Source organism: Podarcis muralis, chromosome 5 (assembly GCF_964188315.1).
Source record: "Podarcis muralis chromosome 5, rPodMur119.hap1.1, whole genome shotgun sequence".
NCBI classification, from domain to species: Eukaryota; Metazoa; Chordata; class Lepidosauria; order Squamata; family Lacertidae; genus Podarcis; species Podarcis muralis.
Window position 1 is genome coordinate 43,986,892 of NC_135659.1, and position 24,441 is coordinate 44,011,332.

Consider the following 24,441-nt stretch of genomic DNA (forward strand, 5'->3'; position numbering starts at 1 on the left):
TGCAGTCAGCCACTGACTGCCTGGAAATGTTTTGCAGACAGTATTAGGTTCTGATATCTACTAAGGAGGCAGATTTTGAAAGGAAATTTGAAACTTGGGAGGCCGAAGGGAAGGGGCAATGTCTGTGTTCCCAGTATCCTTTGCATTAAGATAGATAATTCTGTTTGCATGTTCTTTTCCTTTGGATCTCTGAAACATTTTCTCATTATTGAAAAAGATGCTGCTTCATGTAGAGGGGGCAACTGGGTATTTCTTTGTCAGTAAATGGAAGCATATTCTCAGCCCAGGCTTATGAATGGAGGTTGCTCATATGATTGCATTGATGACCACTTTACAAACTGAGTAGTTCGGTTCAAATATGATGCCAAACTATGATTTGGTGCTAAGAAAACAAATCTAGAGGAACCTTATGTTTGTGTGTTGGGCTGGAAACTGTGGTTTGTTGTTACCTCCAGCCTGACAAACTCTCATTTGTATTTTCTCTACAAACCAGGAATAAACCCTGGTTTGCATGGCAAGTCGAAGCTACGGTGTGGTTGTATCGGCAAACTATGGTTTGTTGAAAACAGGAAGTAACGAGGGAAGAGGAGGAGAGGGAGCAGCTGAACCTGAGGTTTATTTTCCTAGCACTAAACCATGGTTTGGTACTATATTTGAAATTAGGCAAAGGGAAGAGGGGTTGTACTTCTAAGTAAACCAAAAGTTTACACATAGTTTCCATGAAGGTCTAAATTACAGTTGGCACGGGGAATGTAAGAGTGTTCCTGCCCCACAACACCTGCATTGGTGACCTTTCTGTGTTGAGGGGTGAGGTAAGAAATGGGATGGAAAACTTGTTCAGCTGAATGCGACTGGGAGCCCTGCATGATGAGCTGGAGGCACCTCAGACCTTACTGCTGAAAGCAGGAACCTCAGGGATAGAATGGGGGCGGGGGACTGGCACATGCAAGGATGTTGGGGAGGGGAAGGCTGGCACGTGTTCCTCCTGTACACTCTCTCATGACTGGAATTTCCTTTTTATGCCGGAAATTATTATAACATTCTGTCAGGGCCGCCTCAGGTCCCAGCTCACAAGAGACCAACGCCAAGTCCACTTTATCTACAAAAGTCTTTATTGAAGTACATTGCTTGTTCCACAGCCGAGGCGCGCAGCCCCACGTCTGTTACGCTTAGACCGCTGAAGTCCCCTCTGAATCAGTCCCGCCTCTACACCAGTTTAAGAGGCTTGTGCTGGTCCACCTCTTCCTGTCCTTCCTTTTCCGCAGGGTCTTTCTGCCCCCCCTGGGTTCCTTCCCTCCTGCTTTCCCCTGACGCTGAGTCCCCAGACGCCTGCTCCCCCCTCCTCCGTGCTTTGGGACCAGGCTCCTCCTCCGGGCTCTCCGCATTTCCGCGCGCCTCCACATTTGAACTTGGCGCGCGTTCGCTACCCCTGACCTTCCTCTTGACAGTTATACTACTCTCTGTACTACTCTCCGCCCCTTCCGGCAGGACGTCTTGCCCCGATCTCCTTCCCCTCTCTGCTTCCTGCTCTGCTCCGCCTGTCACACTGGGAACTCCACCCTCTTCACTCCGTTCTGGCTGGGAAGCCTGCCCCGATCTCCCACTCCCACTCGGGGTTTCCCTGCTGCTCCCCTGCTCCTGACGAGTCCCCCCTGTGGCTCCCCTTGGCCTGACCAGGGGTGCCCCCTTTTGGGACTCCTCCGATTCACTTGAGAGACTCATGGAAGCCCTCAAGTCATTGTCATCCTCCTCCTCCTCGTTCCTGGATTCTTCCCCCTCGCTCTCAGTCTCCTCCCTCATCTGTGCCTCTCTCCCTGAACCCCTGACACATTCTTATAGAATTATTGTTATTTGCAGAATAATTGTTTTAAACAGGTCTCAGATTTGTTAGCGTCTAGAGAGGAGACCATTCTTGAGCTTCCCAAATGAAGGGTGGGAATAATAATAAATGCCAGCAAGTATTTCAATTGACAACTTCTCTTGTTTGAACACGGCCTACTCCTGCCAGTTTTAGGTTCTGTCCTTCAGGACTTTGAGGACATTCTTCAAAATGCTAAGTTGCATAGCAGGCTAAGACCATACGTAAGGCCCGGCGTGTTAAGAAAAGTAATTTCATCAGTCACATAATTTTAACATGCAGATCGCATGTACATTTCATTGTGACTTTTAGCCTAGCCCCACTCATTTCTCCCTCTGTCTACAAGCAAAGTTTTTGCTGCTTCAAGTGATGTAAAACAAAATAAAAACAAAATGAAACACAATGACAGAGGGCAATCTATAGCAAAACCCTTGTTTGTAGCATCCAAGAGTTTTGTGTGCTTGGGTTGGCCAACCATTGTGTTAGGTCTCCCCAACCTTTATGTGACTCCCCAAGCCCCACATCCATTCTAGGTTTCTTTGCTTCACAGCTATTAAAACTTCCTCCTGCCATTATTTGTCAACAAAGTCTGTTCCTACTAAGTGCTCTATCAACTAAATAGCCCCAATAACCAGTTATTTTTGCATTCAAAGAGAAAATGAATAAACCTATAAACAAGAAGGAATTTTATCCTGCAGGGGAACTTTCCCATTATAGAAAGGCCATAAATGAAAGTGAAAAAGCTTTTCATTTCCATGTTATTGCCTAACATACCGTCATTTGGGCTCCTTGCAGAATCTGCTTCTGATCAGGAGCAAGCCAGTGGTGTGTATTATTAGTGCTGAAAATGTGGCTGGAAACATAATCAGCTGACTATATAATCTGTCAACTTTCTAACACAAAATGGCAGGCTAATTAAAAACTGGGTGGGGGTGTGGAGGAGAGAAAGAAAACCCCGGCCACTCTGACGTTAAATAGCTGATTCTCTGCCATATTTTCAGCTTTCCCAACAAAAGCAACCAAGTATGGAAAATACAAAACAATACAGCACTTTTATTGTGGAGGATTGCCAATCTTATCAAGCATGCAAAGAAATGGATTTAGAATTTTTATTTTTTATTTATGATGGGAGAAGATAGAGAAAATTTGTCGTATCTTTAGTATTATATCAATAAATATACAAGTAAAATTGCTGCTACATCATGCAGGCATACATGCAGACCTAGAAACAACAAGAAAACACCACGCATGAAGTAAACGTTCACTTTCTCTCTATCAGAAGTGGGGAACTTCTGTCCCCCCTAATATGTTTTTTGGACTCCAACTTCCATCAGCACTAATCAGGATTGGTCAGGGATGATGGGAGTTGTAGTCCAGCAACATCTGGAGGGGCACAACATCCTCATTCCTGTTCTGTTCCATAACACCAACAATTTTCAGTTTATAAAGCTGTTTAAATCCATATATACCATACCATCTAGGAAAACAGTTTTCCATCAAGTGGTGAACAGTGGTGAGATTTTAACTCTCATTCTGCACATACAGTACATATATTTCCCACCACCACCCAGAAGGCATTACATAGATGCCAGGATTATTGTAGCACCACTGGAATTCACCCTAAATTCGCTGAGTACTAATTATCCCCTTTAAATTTGATGTATTTGCTTTCCAAACACGCCATAGCTGGCATAAGGGCATTGGGGGACAATAAGCAAGACAATCATTTTCACACTGCTAGTCCTTTATTTTATATAGTGTCATCAATGGACTCCCTCATCTACAGCAAAAGGTCTAGGTCATGTTTTATGGGGCTTGCAAGGCCCACAAAGTTCTTGTTAAGTAAATACCAGAGGCTGTGACCTTTGTCTCCATCAGTACATGGGAGGATATGAATGCACAAGACCCTTGAGATACTAATTGCCTTAGGGGATTGTGCTTTCCAGACCTCCCCTAAATATTCCCAAATCTTACCCCACATTGTATTTCTTTTACTTTAGAAAATGTGGCTTGGTTTGACCTTTCAGGACCTCATGTTATCCACAAGTCATGGCTGCAAACTTCTATGCAAACTTCTACTTACTGGCCATCTAGTAAAGTCTCACATTTGTGACTGATGGCCCTTCTCTCTGCAAGTTTCAGTAAATAAGCAATGCCTGGTCCCCTATTGGCATCTATACCCGACTTTGTCTCCTGTAAGAAAAGCTCATCTTGTACAAAGGAGACATGTGACCTTCTGCTACTTAAGAACACAAATCCTATGCATGCTTACATGGGAATGTATCCTGTTATACATAGTAGGACTTGTTTCTACGTAAACATGTATCTCCTCAATTATACAGAGCCTTTTCTGTTCTCCAAAGAGGTGAATTTCACCTTAGCAGAGGAAAAGGTACTACCAGTCCACCGTAAATTTGAACCAGTGACCTAGTTAAAGTGAAAGTTAGCCTACTCCCTCGTGTCTCTCTTTGCTTGCACTTGCATAGCATCTTAAAAGTTTTGTTTAAAGCAAAAATAGAACCAGTTGCACTTAGTAGAGTCAAAACCAGTGCAAACAAAACAGAGAGAAGTGTGTTTAATTTATTTAAATCTCCCCATCCTATTAGATGCTTGGGGGGCGGGAGGATTTCACAGTAACTTGAAAATGAAGCATGGTTGGCGATGGTCAGGAGAGATTGCAAGGGTGACTGAATAATAGAAACTAATTGCACAGAGACCTTTCAAGGATTTGATGAAAACGGATTTGCAGCCATGCTTTCCAAATACTGGGCCATTTTGCACTTTGTCCCTTACCAGCTTTGCTCCCCTTTAAGCGTTTCCAGCAGTTCACACCACATGCATACTACTTGCTGGAGACACAAGTCAGAAGAGGAGCTTAATATCTTTAAGACTTGTTTATTCAGGATGAAGTTTCAGCTTTTGCACATCTGTGCTGAATTAGTTGCTTGAGCTTTCTTTTTTTCCCTTTTTTTTTAAATCAGGGACAGCGTTGCCAAAAGAACAAGTTTATCCTACTTCAGCTTCTCATTAAAGGTCCGGCGCTGATTTCAGCTAAAGCAGGACGGGTCATGGCTACACACTGTTGTGCTGGTGGGGGGCTGAAGTCTCCAATTTACAGTCTGCTACATCTGTGCAATTACCAGGACCACCAGCAGCGAGAGAAAATATTAATCCCTAGACTTTGTTGGCCCTGGTCAAAATATTCCCATGTCTATCTCAGGACAGGCATCTAAGGTTTAAGAGGCTCCATGTGTTAGGAATAAAATGGTGGAGCACTTATTGTTACGCTCTTTCCTTAATTCAGTTTCTTATGCTGACCCACGTTTGTATGGAGCAAAAGGCTCAACCACTGTAAAATGCAGATTTCCAGTTGTTGATGTTTGTTTTTTACATTGATCATTTGCATCCCCATCCCAGGACAGCTGGGAAGCATAGAATCTCCTCCGAAGCGCCTGAACACATGTGCATCTCCCTTATACATATTTGTACTTTTTGAATGTAGTGCTCCTACAGGCCACTTTTGCTTGTGCATATGTGGTGGAGATGCATTCCCAAGTGTCCACAAAAGCCACAGGGGATTTGTAAGAGACTCATCCTCCAGTAAATGAGCAATAGGGAAAAGAAACTGATGCTACGGTTGTCGGAGAGAGGCCCTGGCTGTAAATAACCATTAGAGGCCATCTGGCAAATTAATTGTGCTCTGCCAAAGGAGGAGATGCTGAGATTCAGATGCTTTTATTCGCCCCACATGCAAATGTAGACTCTGGCCGATCGCCTGCATTTGAAGATGGTCCAACAGCCGAGATAAGCCATCAGCTGTGCAGCACTTGTGTTCTCCAGGGCTTGCATGGGATTCTGGAACAGGTTAGCTCCTAAACCTAGACAGCCTGGGTGAAGCCCCAGGGACCGCAATATTAATTTCCGGTGGGTGGTGGGCAGGGAAATGTGACAACGCAGCTCTTCAGTATGTCCCGTTTTTCTGCCGACTAAACAAAAGAATCTAAACTAGCAAGCGCACACTTTTTCCAGACACTCTTCCATGAAGTAGCTATGAATGCTTGTAATTTCAGTAAATCCATGTCCCTTTCTCCTCTTTCCCATCCCCACCCAACTGTCTCATTCTACCTCCATTTCTGAATGTTCCTTCAGTTTCAGGTTTTGCACCTTACAATACAAACCTTCCCAAACCAGGAAACCCAGTTTCCTGTAGTTAGTCTCCTCAGTACCTCTTATGTCTGCAGCCTTTAAACTTTGCATTTTTTTGTTGTTCTGTAAACTGGATTGCTTGCTACCCTCTAGGGTCTTCTGGGGTTCTAAGAAGAATACCCAGAATACTACACTTACAGCTTGTGGCACATTATTAATAACTCTTGTAAATCTTATTATCAACAAAACAGACATCCCCCTTCTATGAAACATCTATAAGAGAGCTAGCCATTTCCTTCTCTCTTTTGTGGATAAACCTGCAAGGAAGCTGTTTGGTGGTGTGACATGTGAAAAGCAATCCTTTCTGAACCTTCTAAGCATCCTTATATTAGCATGTTGCCTGCATGCCATTTGTGGCTGGGCAACAATCTTGAAAAAACAACAATACACAATCCCCCAGAAGCATTACAATATAAAAATTTGTGTTTCCATATCTAGTGAAGCAGGCTTTGTTGCTCTTAATAGTTATTTCCTTGTTTTGCTTAATTAGTATATTAAGCTAAATAGCTTTATAGATTCATTTTAGTGATAGTTGGTACACAAAGACTTTGTGGTGAAGGGGAGAAAAGTAAATTAGAAAGAATGTGTGTGTGTGTGTGTGTGTGTGTGTGTGTGTGTGTGTGTGTGTGTGTGTAATTGGCAATGTTTCCATGTTGAGAGTAATATTATTGGCTGTTTCAGAGATTGTTTTGCATGAAGGCATTTTTCTGGCCATTGAATGTGTATATTCTTCTATTGGCCAGAATAAAAAAAACATGTAGAGGGAGAGGGAGGAAAGGAACCTATTTTATTACAGAGGTATAAAAACAGTGAAGTAATTAATAAAATCCTAAAAATGTAAAACCAGAGCTCAAAAAATCTACTTGGGTAACGTGACAAAGAACAATTTAAGCTTTTTGCCTCTTTCCTAGAGGTGTGACATTTGGAATTGATTTCACAGCCTGATTTTCATTAAACTGCCTTTAAAAGCTTGAGATTATAAGAAGCCAGGAAACCAAGTTCATAATGATGATTGATAGCATTAGTGTCAAGTCTAGAACATTCCCTCTAGATGTGGCACAGGAAATACTTACAGTGTATGGTTCAAGGGTTCTTGGGTCGTGCTCCCAGAAACATGCTGCATTGCAGGAAGAGCAACAGAAAAGTGTGTGCAGCTATGAACTGTGTTTCCCACAATTTTATGAAATTATAACGTGAACCATTTTGCACTTTATGGGAGCATGCAGTCAAGCAAGGAGCTACAGTTAATCCTGGAATCCGGCCAATTGTACCTATGTTGATCACATGCAAAAGGTGTACATTTAGACAATTTAGGATGACATCTAAAATGTAACAGCTGAAGCAGAAAATGTGTACTTATTCCCACCCTCAGCAACCTAGAAAAAGGTAAAGCAACCCAGTTTCTTCCTTGCTCACTGACTAGTGCCCTGCACACAACCTGGGATAACTGGTCCTGTAGCAGTCAGCCGCTTGTGATCCTCCTTTCCCCCCTTTGAATGATCCCAGTGGAGTCACAACAGAAATAAGCTTGCTATCTGTGAGATCCACAAAACTGTTTGCTCCATCTACCAAAATCCCATGCTTAAGAAGTTGAGGAACACTGATGTATTGGAGGGCAACCTATGCTCCCCCAGGAATGTATATGCAATTCCGACCTACCTCGCCTAAGAGTTGAGAAGGAGCCTATTCTTCCATCCGTCCAGAGATTAAATGAGAAACTTGGCTCTGAGAAGTGCGATATAAATTTACAAAATATTATTGGACAGTGGCCAGATATAGACACATCAAAGAAGTGTTTCAGTTAAACACGCCATAAACTTTGTATGAGAAATCGGGTTGGCGGAAACGGAACTCCACAGCGCTGTCTGGTGTCACCATGTTATAATGCATATACAACACATATAAAGCACTTTTTCTTTGCCAGTATAGCTGAGACTAATGTTTCAAAGATCATACAGGGCTAAGAGGGAAATCTAAATCCATGGTCACCCGCGACAGGGTTTAATGGAGCATCATGGTCACCACTGCACCACAGCCCTATCACTTGTGCTGGCCAGGAGCAAAGAACCACCGCCCCACCTCAAAAAATGTTTTCTTGCTGTGCCAGCTCTCAGGCTAATACAACAAATTGGGCCTGTTGCTGTCACGTGATGGCACAAGGACTGGCTCTCCCAACCCCTCATGATGTGTTTATCCCAAAGAAGCCATGAATGTCAGTCAAAGAGGAAAACCTTGGTCTCTGCTTGTGGTTTATCTGGAGAGAAACTACGAGCCTGGGATCAGATGATACATGTTAGACCATAGCTTGCTTCCCAGGAAGATTGGGGAAGAAGCAAAGCACCTGTGATTTCAGCAGCGTGCCTCGCATTAAATCATAGTTTATTTTAACTGTGGTTTAATGTGATATGTGAAATATCTTAGTTTAAATAGAGAGGGGGGAAGTGCCTTTGTAGTGACTTCCTTTTCAAAAACATATGAATTGGCCTAGGTGTCTTGCATCACTTAAGGTTTTGCTGCAATTACTAGAGCAGAATTTTTAGAGCTCTCCGTTCAGGTGACAGACTTGGAAAAGCTCAGTTTAGGAACTGTTGTGCTTGTGGAATTACCTGCTATTTTTGGCTACACCTGCAGCTTATTTCCAGCTTTGTCTGAGGTGCAATTGCCCAATGACTCATATATATATAAAGATGCCAAAAGCACCCACATCACTTAGATTTGATTCTGTTCCTTTGGTGTTTAGAAGTAGATAGGATCGTCCAATGAAAGCAGCTAGACAAGTTCTTTCTAATGATATCACTGGGCTTGTCATCATTGCCTGTAAGCTAAGGCATGGAATAACAGTTACTATGATTGCTCTCGTTTTGCAGCCTTTGCAGTTGTAAGAGATTCCCCCAAAGCCTTCTGATTTATTATTGCATTCCAAGTTGTACTTATAAGATAGTCTCTAGTAATAACTTTGGGACGTGTAAATTGTTTGGGGAATGTTGTCTGTCTCTATACTAATAAGTACCTTCCTTGTCATTTTGGCTGCATTCACAGGGGAGTTACTAGGTGCCATTTGACTGTTTTTCTCAAATAAAGACCCTAAATAATTACCGGGGGGAAGAGGAGGGAATCACAGAAACTTGGCCCAGCATAACAAAGCAAGTCCATGAACTTCAGCAAGCTGATGCAATGGAACGCAAGTGTATATGTTTCGCCCATTTCAACAGTGGGTGGAGAAAGAGAGGCACCATGATGCTCTGTCTCCCCCAGATTAATCATACAGTGAAGTGGGATTGTTTCTGAGGGGAGAAATGGGATATCTAAGAAAGCTACACCTGTACGCTCTGTTCCGATAAAATTGTATTGACATGTGGCCTGCTCATGAAGGATGCATAATTTCTTATCTTACTTAAACATATACGTATCTTTCCCTTACAGATCATAATAGGAGAGTTTTATCGGATCCATTGTTTAAAGGAAACATCTCGATCCTTCATCCAGAACCCCTATGTGGCAGCTCTGTACAAGCAAGTGGGTTGTTTTGCCTTTGGATGTGCCATCAGCCAGTCTTTCACAGACATCGCCAAAGTGTCTGTTGGACGTTTGAGGCCCAATTTTATTGCGGTTTGCCGGCCGAATTTTACACTAATCAACTGCTCTCAGGGTTATATCCAAGAGTACCAGTGCTTTAACGATGACGAAAGCAAAGTTCAGGAAGCCAGGTGAGAACTTTTTCTCTCTCTTTCCAACGGAAATAGTGTGTTGTGACTTGAATAAAAATGATACCCTTGCTTACCTACATAATCACCTTGAAAAATGGCAGAGGAACCTGAATGAATGAGCAAGCGGGTTGACTTTCTCAACCGTAAATTTAAAGATGTAATATCTCTCCTTTAGTCTTGATACCTCCATGCGAGTTTGCAAGTCATTTGTCCAATTTTTATTCCCTTGCACTGGGTGTAATAATATCACTGTAAGTCCTGTTTCAATGGTAGATTTGCAAGTATATTTCCTTAAACAAACAATGGATAATTGTCCAAGGGAAGAACTTAAGAATGAAAAGGTGAGAAAGATTATAAAAAGCTGCTGAGTGGTGGTGGTTGGGGGGGGGGACAACTAAAAGAATTTGATACACTTAACTTTATAAAAATCACTGCTGCTTACAAAGGAAGCATTTTTTGAGGAAGGTGTAACTTAACTCAGATAAGCTATGTAGCCTTGTAGCAAATAGATCTGGCTACACAGGCTTGCAAATATCTGAGTCCACTTATAAAGATAAGCACCTATAGTTTTGTCACTAATAACAAAACAAAAAAAGTAAAGGAATTTCAGAAAGCTTTTCATATCAAGAAAGACAGATGAAATTATAACTTTTTTAAAAAACTTGCTGTTCCAAACTGCCTCAAGAAGATAGGCGAGACCAACTGATTATGCACTAGGAGATGGTAAAACCTGCTACGTAAGTGCCCTGGGCCGCATGGCTGCATGCCAGAATTTTATTTAAAATTGCCATCTATATGAGTGTATATGTGTAGGGAGGAGGAGACATCTTAGAGACATAAAAATAAGTAAATATAGACAGGCAGTGTGGACTGTTTAATTTCATATCCTTAAGTAATTTTAAATTGCTGTTCCTGTTTTGGTATTTTAGGGGTTGAGAGTTAAACTTGATTTTATTGATGACTGTGCAAAGGTGTTGTACAGAAAACCAAGGCATTTGGCCATTTGCTCCAGTAACAAAACAGGTGTGCTACTTTGCTTCATTTGTTTTGCAGGAAATCATTCTTTTCTGGACATGCTTCCTTCTCCCTCTATACCATGCTTTATTTGGTGGTAAGTAGGAGGTCATGTATCTTTAAGAAATCATGTTTTATCAATGTTTCTTAAGGCAGTGTGAGAAATGAGTAAATGCTTATGCTGGGCCAAAGTTTCCAGCCCAGCTTTGTTTTTTGACATTACATTGGGTGGTAGTGTTCAGGTGACAGCCCCCCCCCCCCGGACCAAATAAATCAAATTTGAATCACACACACACACACACACACACACACACACACACACACACGGGGGGGGGGCAATTCTAATAGCTTTTTTGTACATCTGGCCGTTTGGCTTACCTTAATGAAAGGTGACTGAGAGGATTTAAAATTTTATTTTTCTTTTCTTTTTTCTCTTTAAACCCCTTTCCCCAAAATGTGAAAATCGCTGGGCCGAATACTACTGCCCAACATTACCATAAACCATGGTTTATGAACAGTGCTGTCTTAAGCATATGCAGTGCTGGGGTGCAAAGATCTGCCTGGTGCCTCCCCCCAGGTTGCCCAGTCCCAGGTGCGCAGGAGAGTGGAGCTGGCTGGCCGCCTCAGCGTCTTGCTGGCTCAGTCGCCCCCGAACTCATGGCGCAGAGCCTCCCGCAGCAGAAGAGCCCACCGTGGTGCTCTGACCAACCGGCGGGCTCTTCCCTGGACTCAACTCTTGGGCCCTGGACTCTCAGCCTGGCTCCCCTGAGAGCCCAGTGCCTGGGTGCCCCACACCCCGAGCACCTATGGGTAAGACGGCCCTGTTTATGAAGGTAGCAATGTGTACTGAATGTGCATCAGAGAGTAACATCAGACATCTGCCTGATTTGTTCCTCATCTTCGAGTTGGGAATTATGACCTATGGAATGGGATTATGACCTATAAAACAGGTGTGCTGCAGATGCATTTGGATGCTGTGGTTTCAAGAAGTTGGCATGAACAGTCATAGCTGAGAGGTAGGCAGAGCATCTGCCTTGCAAGCAGAGGGGACCAGATTGAATTCCCCAGCCTCTCTAGGTACAGTTGGAAAAGACTCCTAGGCAGTGTAAGCAATAATGAGCTAGATAGACCAGCAGTTTCTTGTTCCTTTGCAATGTTTATCCTGCCAAAAAAGAACCACATCTGCATTACTTGTTTCGATCTCAGTTTCACTAGAAAAAGCAAGAGCAAGCAAAGCTCAAGGAATGTAAGCCTGCGTGTATTTCATTTTGCCGAGCAACATAATTGAGATAATGTTAGGCTGCTTTATTTGTCATTTACCTACATTGATTCAAAATCATAATTATCTGTTTCATTAGGTTTTTTTTTTTAAAAAAAGTAATCTGCTTTCTGAGTAGCTCTTCAGGAAGCAGGGCAGGTGGACTTACTAGCCCACATAGTTTCATCCAAAACTATGGGGCTGGTCTTGTTTTTCTTTGTCAATGAAAAATGGCTCTGCCCTTCCTTTCCTCAGCTTGTTATGCCAGAGTATTTCCTGACTGTAGCTGCTGGAAGCATGCTTGATAGAGCTTGTGAAAAGAGCACGGCACAGGTCAATTATGGGTGGAACTACCCTAAGCTCTTTGGAAGGAAAAGGGAGAGAGATTTAGGGAGTGATTTGTGGTAAATGTAATTAAGGGAAAGCTTTTTCTTCTTCTGAGACTATTTCAAAAGATCTGTGGGCCCTGAATCTCCTGTAACCTTAGATATGAAATTTGGGGGCAGGTGGGGGAGGAGAACCTAGACCTGAACTTATAAAAACATTAAACATAAGTAGATATATATGTGTAGGCTTTCTGCAACACAATTCCTTCTCTTTGCTGCCCCAAAAGATAAATTAACACACAGCTCCCTGCTGTTTCCCCTCCCCTTTCCCTTTTACTCTTTATGATGGAAGCAGCCTCCATAATTTAATTACCATGCCTTTCAGACTGTTTGGGAGTCTGCATGAATTTATTTCCCCATATTTTTCTCTCACTTTTCTTTAAATGTTTCAAAGTTATTCCGTAAACATTTACACCATTTCCTCTCAGCGATGGTAAAATAACATTGCCAGTGAACTGGAGGCGGGTGGATTTGCAACATGAAAAAGGCTAAAGCTCATTTTTTGTTGTCCCCCCACCTTCCTCCTTCTTAAAAAAAAAAAAAAAAGAATAATCATAGCAGTAGTGAGTGAGTGTGTGTCCTTTGGTTATAGCAATGGAGCTGGTCTCGAGGACTTCAGAATAAATGGTTTGTTTTACCTATCACCACTTCCATTTGCCATGAAATGGTTCCACCATTTCCCACCCTGTATGTCTACACCCCGCCAAACTCTCCAGGACCTCTTTAGAGGCCATTTATGTTCACTGATTTTAAAACAGTATGAAGACCTTCTGTACTGTTTGGACTGAGGTGAAAACAAAATAGTGATTATATGGCACTTTGGTATAGTAACCACAGCAAGTCATGGAGAATTCACAAAATGGTAGAATTATATTAATGTATTGGACTGAGCTGAATATTCTGCAGCAGGGGAGCCTATCCTGTGGCCCTGCAAATCTTGTTGGACTACAACTTCCATCAATCCCAAACAACATGGCCAGTAGTCCGAGATAATGACACTTGCAGGTCAACAGCAATCTAACTTAGAAGGTGCTCTGGTAAGCTCTAGTTTAGATTACTGCAATGCCTTATACATGGGGCTGCCTTTGAAGACAGTTCAGAACTGCAGCCAGTGTAGATTTCACCAGCCAAATTGTTGATGGGGAGTAGGATGTTTGATCATATAACACCAATCCTGACCTGCCTTCATTCAGTGCCAGTTAGTTTCTGGACTCAGTTGAGAGTGCTGGCTTAGACCTATAAAGCCTTATGCACCTCATGACCCGAATACCTTATGGACCACATCTCCCCACACGAACCTATCTGGACCCTGCCATCATCATATTGAGTCCCTTCTTCATGCCCCTACTCCAAGGGAGCTGCAAATAGTGGCTAGACAAGAACAAGTCTTTTTTGTGGTCGCTCCCCAATTGTGGAATGCTCTCCTCAGAGATATTACACTTGGCACTGTCTTTATATGCATTTAGCACCTGAGCGTGTTGAGGTGAGGGGACATAGCATCTTTTGTGCTATGCTTCTTTGCTTATATTCACAGTGCTACTCAATTGCTTATTTGGCACCATTTCCCCCCCTCCCCCGATGTATTCAGTGAGAATTAGCTAGTTGGTGATGTCATTCAGGACAAACAAATCTAACACAGATTTTAATTTTTTTTTAAAATGTCCTCACTCTGAATTTGCTTCACTGGTAATATCATCACATAGCCAATTCTCACTGGCTAAATGGCAGCTTCACTGCTCAATTAGAGGATGACTGATACAAGAGCCATTGGGATTGTGAAGAGTTCTCCTCCCCCCCTTTTTTTCTGAGTGTATTTTGACCTGAGGAGATAGGATGGGCACCACATCTGCCCAAAATGTACTTCGAAGAGGCTCTTTTTATTTTTGGCTGTACTGGGAAGAGGCACTTGTCAGGGGAGAGCATGGCAGTCCTGAGTACATTTGGGGGTTTCTGCAATCATTTAAACACCTTTCACTCTCCTTCCACCAAATAACAGTCAAACAAGAGGAGGGGTGCAGGCAATAGGGGGAAAGGTGTTCATGAAATGTGCCCAGCTAGTTTGGCTCATAAATGTTCAAATTTGATTCTTGGAAATGGTTGCTGCAGAAAGTAAGAGGCTAGAATGTGGCAGGGAGCTCCCCAAACATTCAGAGAAGTCACCTTTGACTTAGATGAGTCACTATTAGTTTTGGATTCATTAAAGAAAATGGCATGTACAGACAAGCATGTAATTTCTGCAAAACTGGAGGCTGTCTGTGTGAGTTTCAACTTACTGAAAATTGGACTCTTTCTCTGCCCCTACTGCTGTACGCTACTGCCCCCACCCAGGCAATTGCTGATTCTGAACCTGCAGAGAAGCAATTTTACAGGCTTTGTGGGCCTGGCACACCGTATCATAAAAACCTGCTCTGCTGCTTTCGTACAAAAAACAAAATGAAAACCACCTCGAAGTGCTGACTAATGTCAAACTCTCCCACAAGGTGCTAATTTTCCTCTACTCTCATTTGACTTCAGGTAGAAGAAGCTGTCACGGTTGATCCAGTTTTGCCTGTAGGGTTCTCCCTCTTGCACTCCAGTCCTGTAGGGAGTGGATCTTCATTAAATTTGTCAGGGTTGCATTTTTTTGGCTCCTACAAGTTCAGCATTGTGCTCTTCATACTGCTTGATACATTTGGGGGTTTGTTTGTTTTTTGAATGAGTCTATTATAGACTCATGTTTTGTTCCAGTTAAAACTGTAACAGTTGAAGCATATGCATTGTGCATCTATTTTAAGTCTCGTATATTATTTGGAGAGCCGTGGGTTTGTCTCTTGTTGCTCAATGCAGGAGGTAAGAAAAGGTGTGTGTTATGGTTTTAGTTGATTTGCAACAGGAATCTGCATTGTGTACTAGGAGTGTGCATTGGATTCAGATGAATCCTGAATTCCAAAGGAAAACCCACAATGACATAGGGAAGCTTCTTCACAGGACCAAAGCTCATTCTTGACTTAATGACATTCCATTAAGCAATTGCATTAGTTTCCTGCTGCTGCTCTCTCTGCCCAGTTCAGACACTACTAAGGCCAGTCCAACAATACCCACACATTTACTCTCTCCTCTTTATGTGGAAGAACACCAGCTACCATCTAGGTCAGGCTTCCTCAACCTTGGCCCTCCAGATGTTTTGAGACTACAGTTCCCATCATCCCTGACCACTGGTCCTGCCAGCTAGGGATCATGGGAGTTGTAGGCCAAAAACATCTGGAGGGCCAAGGTTGAGGAAGCCTGATCTAGGTAGTATTTAGCTTTCTAAATAAATGTGTCCCGACTCCAGGGGTTGTTAGAGTAAGCCAGGTAATGTTGCCCACAGGGTGTTGCATTGTGCCAGCCAAATTTGAAAACAGCTGCTGGATTAATGTCTTATATAACTTCACTGACATTTATGTCGTTGTGCCATGCGGGGTTAGGAAATAAACTCCTGAGGTGGCCACCTTAAATGCTACTTGTTTTAGTTCCCAGGGCTGTGCTATACTTACTCTAACAGCCAGATGAACAGTGGAGTTCATGTCTGCAAGAATGCCAAATAGCAAACTTCTGACTCTATTTCAGTGGGATCATGGCCAATCTGTTAGTCATTAGATAAATATCAGTGACTGATTTCAAAGCCCCAGACTCAACAAAAGGGAATGATTTCCCCCCTTTACTCTCTTTTGTGTGTCTCTAACCCATCTGCTCAAATGAGGCCAGATGCAGGTACTTATTCATTTGAAAATTTCCTACAGTACTTCAGAAACTGTTAATCATTAATGTAAGCATTTCTCAATCAGCAGTGTACTCTATAGTGTGTTCTTACTCATCCCCACAGCAATTTTTGACGTAGGTTAGGCAACCCTGACAGCTTTAGAGCCTAACACTTTAGAGTTTGAATATGGGTCACGGTTACAGTTGTGTCAAACAGAGCTTCCCTGTCAAGGGCTTATGAGGGGAGTGTGTGTGGTTGACCACATCTTCTCCCACCCTAAACAGATTGTCCAGTAGCCTCTCCATCTTTCCAAAGTGTTTTCAAACAACACAAAATCTCCCCAGAGCAGTACTATGAAGTAACAAAGATACCTTCCCACAGCTGGTACTGGTAGCATGAGTTTACTTGTGTAAACTTCATGACACTCTGAGCTTTTTCCCCCAGCTGGAACTCACTGGAACTCAGTTCCGGCACCTCTCAGGTGGGCGCCATTGCCATTATAAGAGAACAAGGGTGAGTTCATTGTGAGTTCCGGCACCTCTTTCTAGAAAAACAGCACTGATGACACATGTATTCATTCACACATGATATAAACGTTGAAAATGGTGGATTTAGCTGCTTTGAGCCACTGTCTGAAAATGGATTGAAAGCCCTTCTTACAACAAATATATGTTGTATGTGATATTATTATTATTATTATTATTATTATTATTATTATATCCAAACCGTCTGAAAAGTAACAAAAATGTAAGCAACTATTAATATTTTTCTCCTCCTCACTTGTTAAGGGAACATGAGCCCCTCATTTTTATTTGCTTGGGATCCCTGACTAACCACAGACATTCCCACTAACATCACTGGAAGTCCCCTGGCCACAGAACTGCTGCACGTTGCCCTGAGAGCGGTCTGCTCTGTGGTGATGTTGCCACTGCCAGATTTCTTATATGTGAGAGGTTTTCCAGCAACCCTGGCTACATATGGCCACGAGGTCATTGCTGTCTTCCCTCCCTCTTTGGTTTTGTCACACTTATCTCCTCTGTGCTATTGGCCGCCACTTTTCCCACTGCAGCTTATTGGTCTGCAAGTGGCAGTTGTTCATTTCATGTTACTATATAAACACCACACTGGCGCCTCCGTAAACCTCCCACGACTGAGTTAGCAGTATATAGAGACTTGAGTAAAAACCACTTGTAATTCGCTTTTTGTCTGCTGTAAAAACAACTTCAGTTCAGTTGGGTTGTTCATTTTTGTTTTTTGTTTTTTTACATTAAGTGTTTGTTTTCTTTAGCTTGGTTTCACTTTATAATGAAAACCTTTCGGATGTAAAGAGGGCAGAAGATGACAGCACAGGGTGGGTTTTGTGAAAAAGAACACAAGATTGGGCTAGTTAACCTTCCACATGCTGCAACTAAATTTTGTTCAGCAAATATGGTGATTTAAAGTTTCGTCGAAAGAGAAATAATTGATATTATGTTGAAGGATGATTCTAAACTGTTTAATGACTGAATGGGCTCTTATACATTCAGGCTTAGATAAAACAATTCTATGATTCTGTGACAAGGGAGAATGCCAATAGGTACAGCCTCTTTCAGAACTGCAATGCCATGGTAGAGACAGCTGTATCTGGTAAAATTCTGCCTTGCTTGCAGTTCTCGCTTGCAAGAGCTCTCTTAAGTTTAGACCTGACCTTTCTTCTCTCAGACTACCGGCATGCACTGTTTTCTTCTGAAAATATACTGATTGGCTTGTACCAATGGCAGGTTCAACAAAGCAACTTGTACATAAAAATGTCCCAGTCCAGACATAAAAATATTGGACTGAGAAACCATGGTTTATTGGCTTAAGAATGAGCCCATCCTAATTCATGTCTTGATTTGTAAGCAGTGATCAGACTACAGTGCCTCGCTTTTCCTCCAACTGTAAACTTTTACTGCATCAATTATACAAGCAGGCGTTGCTGTGACCTTGTCACGTTCATCTCCCTGCCTTGTGTTATGGGAAGGCAGCCATAATGGGAGGACTTGGCCATTTTTCAGACTCCCCTCGCCCTGCATTTCAGATTGGCTTAGCCTCCAGCTCCTTTGATTTGTGGGCAAACGTTTCTGCCTTTCCTGCTGCCTCTTCCTCTCTCTTTTTTGGCTTCCCAAGGTTCCCACAGGAACTGGAGGAATAGGTTGTGCCCACAACTTTCAAGAGGAAACCAGACCAGGATAAGTGGGGAGGGGTGAGGCAGGAGACAATACCCGTTTGACATCATTTCAGCTACTTCATTTCAGGTCAAGTCCTTGGTTGGCTGTTGAATTGTTTGTTCGTTTTCCCTTGCTGAAGCAAAAGTATCATTTCGAACACTGTATTTTAGGTCCAAGGCATTTTAAAAGTTCAAGTCACAAAGTAATCACAAACACTGCTAGGATTTAAAAGCAAATTAGGAAAAAACCATAAGATGGTCTGAATCTTAATGCTGCAACTGCACTTGCAATAATATTCAGCAGTGTTCCAGTTACCTCAAATTAAAAAGGGGGTTGCAGATCTGGAAAATGTTCAGAAGTGGGGAAGCCAAAATTATAAAGGGGGGGGGACTTTCCATCTGAGAATGGTGTGCTTTCTTTATCAATTTTTAACACACTATTTATAATTGTATAAACCTTTCTTATCAGGTAGAAAAAATGACCAAGGAAAGACATAAGAAAGGTTTATACAATTATAAATAGTGTGTTAAAAATTGATAAAGAAAGCACACCATTCCCCAGTAATTGTAATCATAGGACTGTGGGTCGCTCAGTAAAGTTGGATGGCATGACAGACAAAAGAAGTTATGAAAACTGAGCTGAAGGTTTGAACTTGGGGCCCAAATTTGGTCAACAAGGTGGGGGTTGAAATTCATCTACCACCTTTTGCTTACTGCTGACACCTGTTTCGCAGTGTTGGTAGTGACAGCAGAGATCCTCCCTGCCACCCAACACTTCTTTTTTCAGCTGCTATTTTGCTCTGCCCTGAAGATAGGTTTGTTTTCTGTTTGCCGTATTGTAAACCTGGCACCAATTCTGTTCCACTGGATCTGGTGCCAACTGTTGCGAAGACAGCATCCTAATGTCTTTCTCCTTCCTTTTTTTTCCTTTGTAGCTGTACCTGCAAGCCAGGTTCACTTGGAGAGGAGCCCGTCTGCTGCGTCCCCTGTTGCAGTTCACACTGATTATGATGGCCTTTTACACAGGGCTTTCTCGTGTGTCTGACCACAAACATCATCCAACAGACGTCTTGGCTGGTTTCGTACAAGGGGCCCTGGTGGCTTACTGCATAGTAAGTGACATGTCATACCATAGAATTGTTTCACTAAACAACCACATGCATCTTATCCATAAGACAGTGATGCACTATTTGAGTGTTAATCCTAAGAGCAGAGAAAAGCTTTACCCTGACACCAGAAAGGTAGTATCGGTGCTAGGTGGACCTCACTGGGGAGTGTTGCTGGCATTGTGCAGGAGTTGGTAAAACCAAGGAAGGATAGACTTAAACAAAGAAGGGAGAAAGGGATGTAGACTTAAATAAGGAAAACAAATGTGCAATGCAGTGTTAGAAACCTAAAAGATAAACGCACAGCAAACAGTAACCTTTCACATGTAACATGTGAAGTTCATGTGAAACAATTTCCCTCTAAGGGTTAGATTGGTGATGTTTAGTGCACGGAAAAGAGTTCTCCTTGAATGCATACTAGACTGGGCACATTAGCAGGGTGGTTCACACAGGGGAATGTGTAAACCATTACAGCAGCCCCGCACCCATCCCGAGTTTCGAAACATCTCAAAAGGCAGCTGAATATATATGTATTTTCTTTCTTCTCCACTGATTCCATTGCTAACCAAACCACTGTTTGAATTCTGTGAGGAATGTAGTCTCTCAGTACCCAAGTACAGATTGAAAAGCTAAGCAGAAATGTTTTTAGTTCCAGAAAACATGCCCAGATCAACATCTCTTTTTGAGACATTGCAGCCTTCAGGAGAAAGGTATCAGAGCTTCACAGCATAGAGATAAAGGGTCACAACTCCACAATCAGCACCATGCAGTGCTCTGAATCAGGGCCAGCTGCATTTTGTGAAGTAAATAAACCTGGGGATTTCCAAGCACTGAGTTCCCACATAAGATGCAGTTTGACTATGCAATAACAGGAATTGCACTTATATGAGAGCCAGTGTGGTGTAGTGGTTAAGAGCGATAGACTCGTAATCTGGGGAACCGGGTTCGCGTCTCCGCTCCTCCACATGCAGCTGCTGGGTGACCTTGGGCCAGTCACACTTCTTTGAAGTCTCTCAGCCCCACTCACCTCACAGAGTGTTTGTTGTGGGGGAGGAAGGGAAAGGAGAATGTTAGCCGCTTTGAGACTCCTTCGGGTAGTGATAAAGCGGGATATCAAATCCAAACTCTTCTTCTTCTTCTTCTTCTTCTTCTATGGGAGATTTGCCAGGCAGGTGCTTACTCCTTCCCAAAACCACCAGTTCTCCCCTACAAATGCCCCGCCCTCCTCACTTGCAATTTCACAATCTAGCTGGGAAGAAAAATAATAATAAAACTGCCAGAGAATCGGGGGGGGGGGGGGGAGGAGAGAATGCATAAGCGTCCTCCATGCCCCCAGGCCATCAGTTTGTTTTCCAGAAAGCGCTCCTTCCCCAGTCCTGCAACTCCCACATAAACATTGAACCTCAATTGTAATTTCAGTGGGTGAACATCTCCTGCTTACATTTTACTTAGTAGCAGAAGAAGTGACAGAGCCCCCACAAGTGACAGAGACCAAGCAACAAGATTCTTCAGAGCTTCCGTGGCATTTTTATTCTTATTTATTTCTGTCGCGGGTTAAACAAACAAAAGATCACCCTGGAAGGAGCTCTTGGATATATTCAGAAAATACTTTGGGCAACTTTTTTGCACAACAAAACAGTTTTTCAGCTCAGGGGCTTCAATTTGGGTCATGTGGCTTTGTCTAGAATCGCCTGGTATTAGAGATAGCTAAATGGAAGGCTTTGACTAAGCTCTCCTGTTAGTTGCTCTAAAAACTTTGCCAAAGGGTGGAAGAGGACAGAGAGAAGAAGAAGAAGACTGCAATGCTAGGGTGCAGTAGGATGCAGATGAACTCAATGCATTGCAGCAGAAACGCTTCTGACAGACAATAAGGGTCTCGGTGCATGAGCAGGACACTTTTCACCATTTCCTGTCCAATGCCAAGTTACAAATCTGACCCCGTTTTCCTGACCTGTAAACAGATGGCATGTTTTACTGGGCCAGAGGAGGGGTGAGAGTTTGGCCGCTATAGGCTGACTTTCCTGTGACGAGATAAAGGCCACGGAGGAAGCAGCTGCCTGAGAAACACCACACACATGTACATCACTTCCTTTTTAACCCTCTCTCTCTGTGGCTGATGCCCTTTTGTATGCTTCAGTCCTTCATCAGGATGTGCAGAGGGTATTGGTCACTTTTAGTCTGGCCCTTGTGCAGCCACGGGGGGTGGGGAAACAGACATGGCTGTAGAAAAGGAAACTAAGAGAGGGGGAACTACTACTTCCCTACGTCTTCCCATAATTTCCAGCTCCTAAGGAATGGCCTAATAATAATAATAATAATAATAATAATAATAATTTTTATTTATATCCCGCCCTCCCCAGCCAAAGCCGGGCTCAGGGCAGCCAACAACAATAAAATAATACAACATTCTAAAATCATTTCATTATAAAATTAATTGGGCTAGAGTTCTGTGAAGATTACCAAAGGAGGGAGTCAGGCTGTGCCCTGGCCAAAGGCCTGGTGGAACAGCTCTGTCTTGCAGGCCCTGCGGAAAGATGTCAAGTCCTGCAGAGACCTAGTCTCTTGTGACAGAGCGTTCCACCAGAAATGTTCTGCCTAAATGTTCATAAGCAAGTTGAGTGTTGCTTATGAGACTTAGATTTAGAAAAGCCCTAGCCTCGCCTTTTTCACTGTGCTTTATATACTTTTATGAATTTATTTAAAATTTATGTCCTATCCTTTGACCCGGAGTTCTTGCACTTTAGTTCTTCTGATTATTGGCAATAAGTGTCGGTAGCTGAGGCTAGCCTCTAAGGGGGTTGCAGTACTTGTTTCATCCAAGACCATACAAGATCTTGTTTTGTTTGGAATTCAGATGCAATCAGAATGGCTGAAATCAAAATGTCTTTTATGAACCACTTTTGTGGTGGCTATAATTGTGTTGTGGCAAATTGTAGGAAGATGCAAATCTTAGGGGCCATTTCCTTCTCCTGTTCACCTAACCTCATGTTAAGCTGTTTGCTAAAATGTTCTGGGTCCAAGTAAAGTCTTTTCTAATATAATGAATTTAAGAAGGGCATTGATCAGTTGAAATGGTGAGCTGCCAGCTTACAGCATCATATAGCACATTCCCTGTTGTCTGCTGTTGAGTTTTCTTTATGGGTGGAGAGCACCTTCCACAGGAAGTGGCATAAATCCAAGCAAAAACACTCTGTGCATTTACCCCTCTCCTTTTTTGTGTTAAGCAGCTGAAGCATTAGGAAGGTTTAACACACTGTTCTAACCTTAGGAGATCATGTTTCATGATTTCTCAAAGTGTTTTTATAACCTCAAACCTTGCTAAAAGTGAAATACAGTTTAAATGGGAATTAACGCCACTACCCAAATATCTGATTTAAAGCCACACACGCCATGAACTGCAGAGCAAAGGCTAAGAAAGCCAAGATGACACTCCATCCATAACTTATCCAGTTAGAAAATACAGGCCAGATTGAACCTAATCCTCCATCTGCCACTTCCACCGTGCAACCGCTACTCACTCCTGCCACAAATTGATTTGTCATGGAGCTCTCGGTATAGAATGTGGATATCGTCGTGATTGAATCCAGTCTTAGGAAGTGGGTACATGAGAGGCATGGCGTCAAAATCGCCTTCCAACTCTTGCTTCTTCCATACTACAGAAATGGATGAATGGGTACAGACATTTAGCAGTTGTGTTCAAATTAAATGAAGATTTAAATACTTCCAAAATTTAGAAGACACACAGAGAACATCAAGTATGCCTATTCCCCCAAAAAATCAAAGGGACACTTAAAATTCTCCACCACAAGTTTCTTGAAGTAGTGATAGAATACAAGCATGAACCACAAGTACTGCACACCGTCCAACAAAAGCAAGTGGTCAGAAGTGGTCTTGACTAATTTAAATCTCATTGATTTGAGTAGGACAGTCAGAGACAACATTTGCTGTCAGGAGTTCACAGCTCCTTTTCCTCTCGTTATGAAGGGCTAGTGTTATAATGGGTAAGAAACCTTTTTCTCCAGAACCAAAAGAAAGTCTAGAATGCCTATCCATCCCTAATATAGCTTCATTTGAAACAGGAGACTTAATATGCTGGCAATCAGAAAAAGGAACTGTAGTTTTGGTTCAGGAACCCTAGTGTTGCCTTCAAAGAGAACATGAAATTTAAATAAGCCAGGGAAAGAGGTTGGTACTACTATTTATTTTTCTTTGGTTGCAGCCAACCATCTATTTTTTTCCTGAGTGGAGTTCTGTTTCCTCAGAGAAATAACTGTTTGCTTCAATGCTAATATTTAGATGTCAAACTAACTGATCTGGGAACATAGCAAGACAATTGAAAGCCTGAATGCAAACATCTGCATCCAGTAAAACAAGCAGTCTCTTTAAACAATCAAATGCTTTGTGATTTCTCACTCTGAGAAGCCTAGTAGCCTAACTAATGGAAGTCTTGGGAAGTTGAATTAGGAGCACAACTTCTCTAACCCTGCTGGAGCTTCAAAGCAGTATAAAAGCAATGCTTTTGCTCATAACATATGAACAATAATGCTCTTGCTGGACACATTCGCCAGTGGAATAAGAGCCTCTCACACATAGGTTACTTCAACTGCAGAGCAGAGTGATGGATTTTCATGGAATTACATTTGTCAATAGATGGGCATATTTCATGGATCAGCTGTTTTATTTAACCCCATTATCCTTTCTGTACCTTGTTTTTTGGGGATTCCTGGTAGGCAGGATGGAGAGGTAGTTGTTAATGGGGCACCTTGCACCAAGAGAACATTTTGCACAAACTATTCCATCAAAAACTTCTTACCTGTAAAGTCAGCTATGGGTCTAGATTGATGTAGCCACACGTTCTGCTTTTTAAAATGTGCAGTCTGTGTTCTGGGGAGGTGTGCTGCTCTTGTTTGAGTCGTGAGTAGCTCTTGGGTTAATTGGAATCCCATTCTGCAGCCCCTGTGTAACTGCAGGTAAGGTGAATTGCCTTGGGCTTTCCA

The 24,441-nt window shown here is 42.5% G+C and overlaps 1 protein-coding gene across 1 annotated transcript in view; it reads left to right on the top strand.

Annotated features, from left to right (window-relative positions):
• The window catches only part of PLPP3 (phospholipid phosphatase 3), a 64,985-nt gene that overhangs the window by 36,977 nt on the left and 3,567 nt on the right, over positions 1 to 24,441 (top strand). Inside the window, exons 3-5 of the mRNA XM_028733353.2 lie at positions 9,488 to 9,771; positions 10,825 to 10,882; positions 19,274 to 19,450. Coding sequence (XP_028589186.1) covers positions 9,488 to 9,771; positions 10,825 to 10,882; positions 19,274 to 19,450 — 519 coding nt within the window. The remainder of the gene's footprint in view (positions 1 to 9,487; positions 9,772 to 10,824; positions 10,883 to 19,273; positions 19,451 to 24,441) is intronic.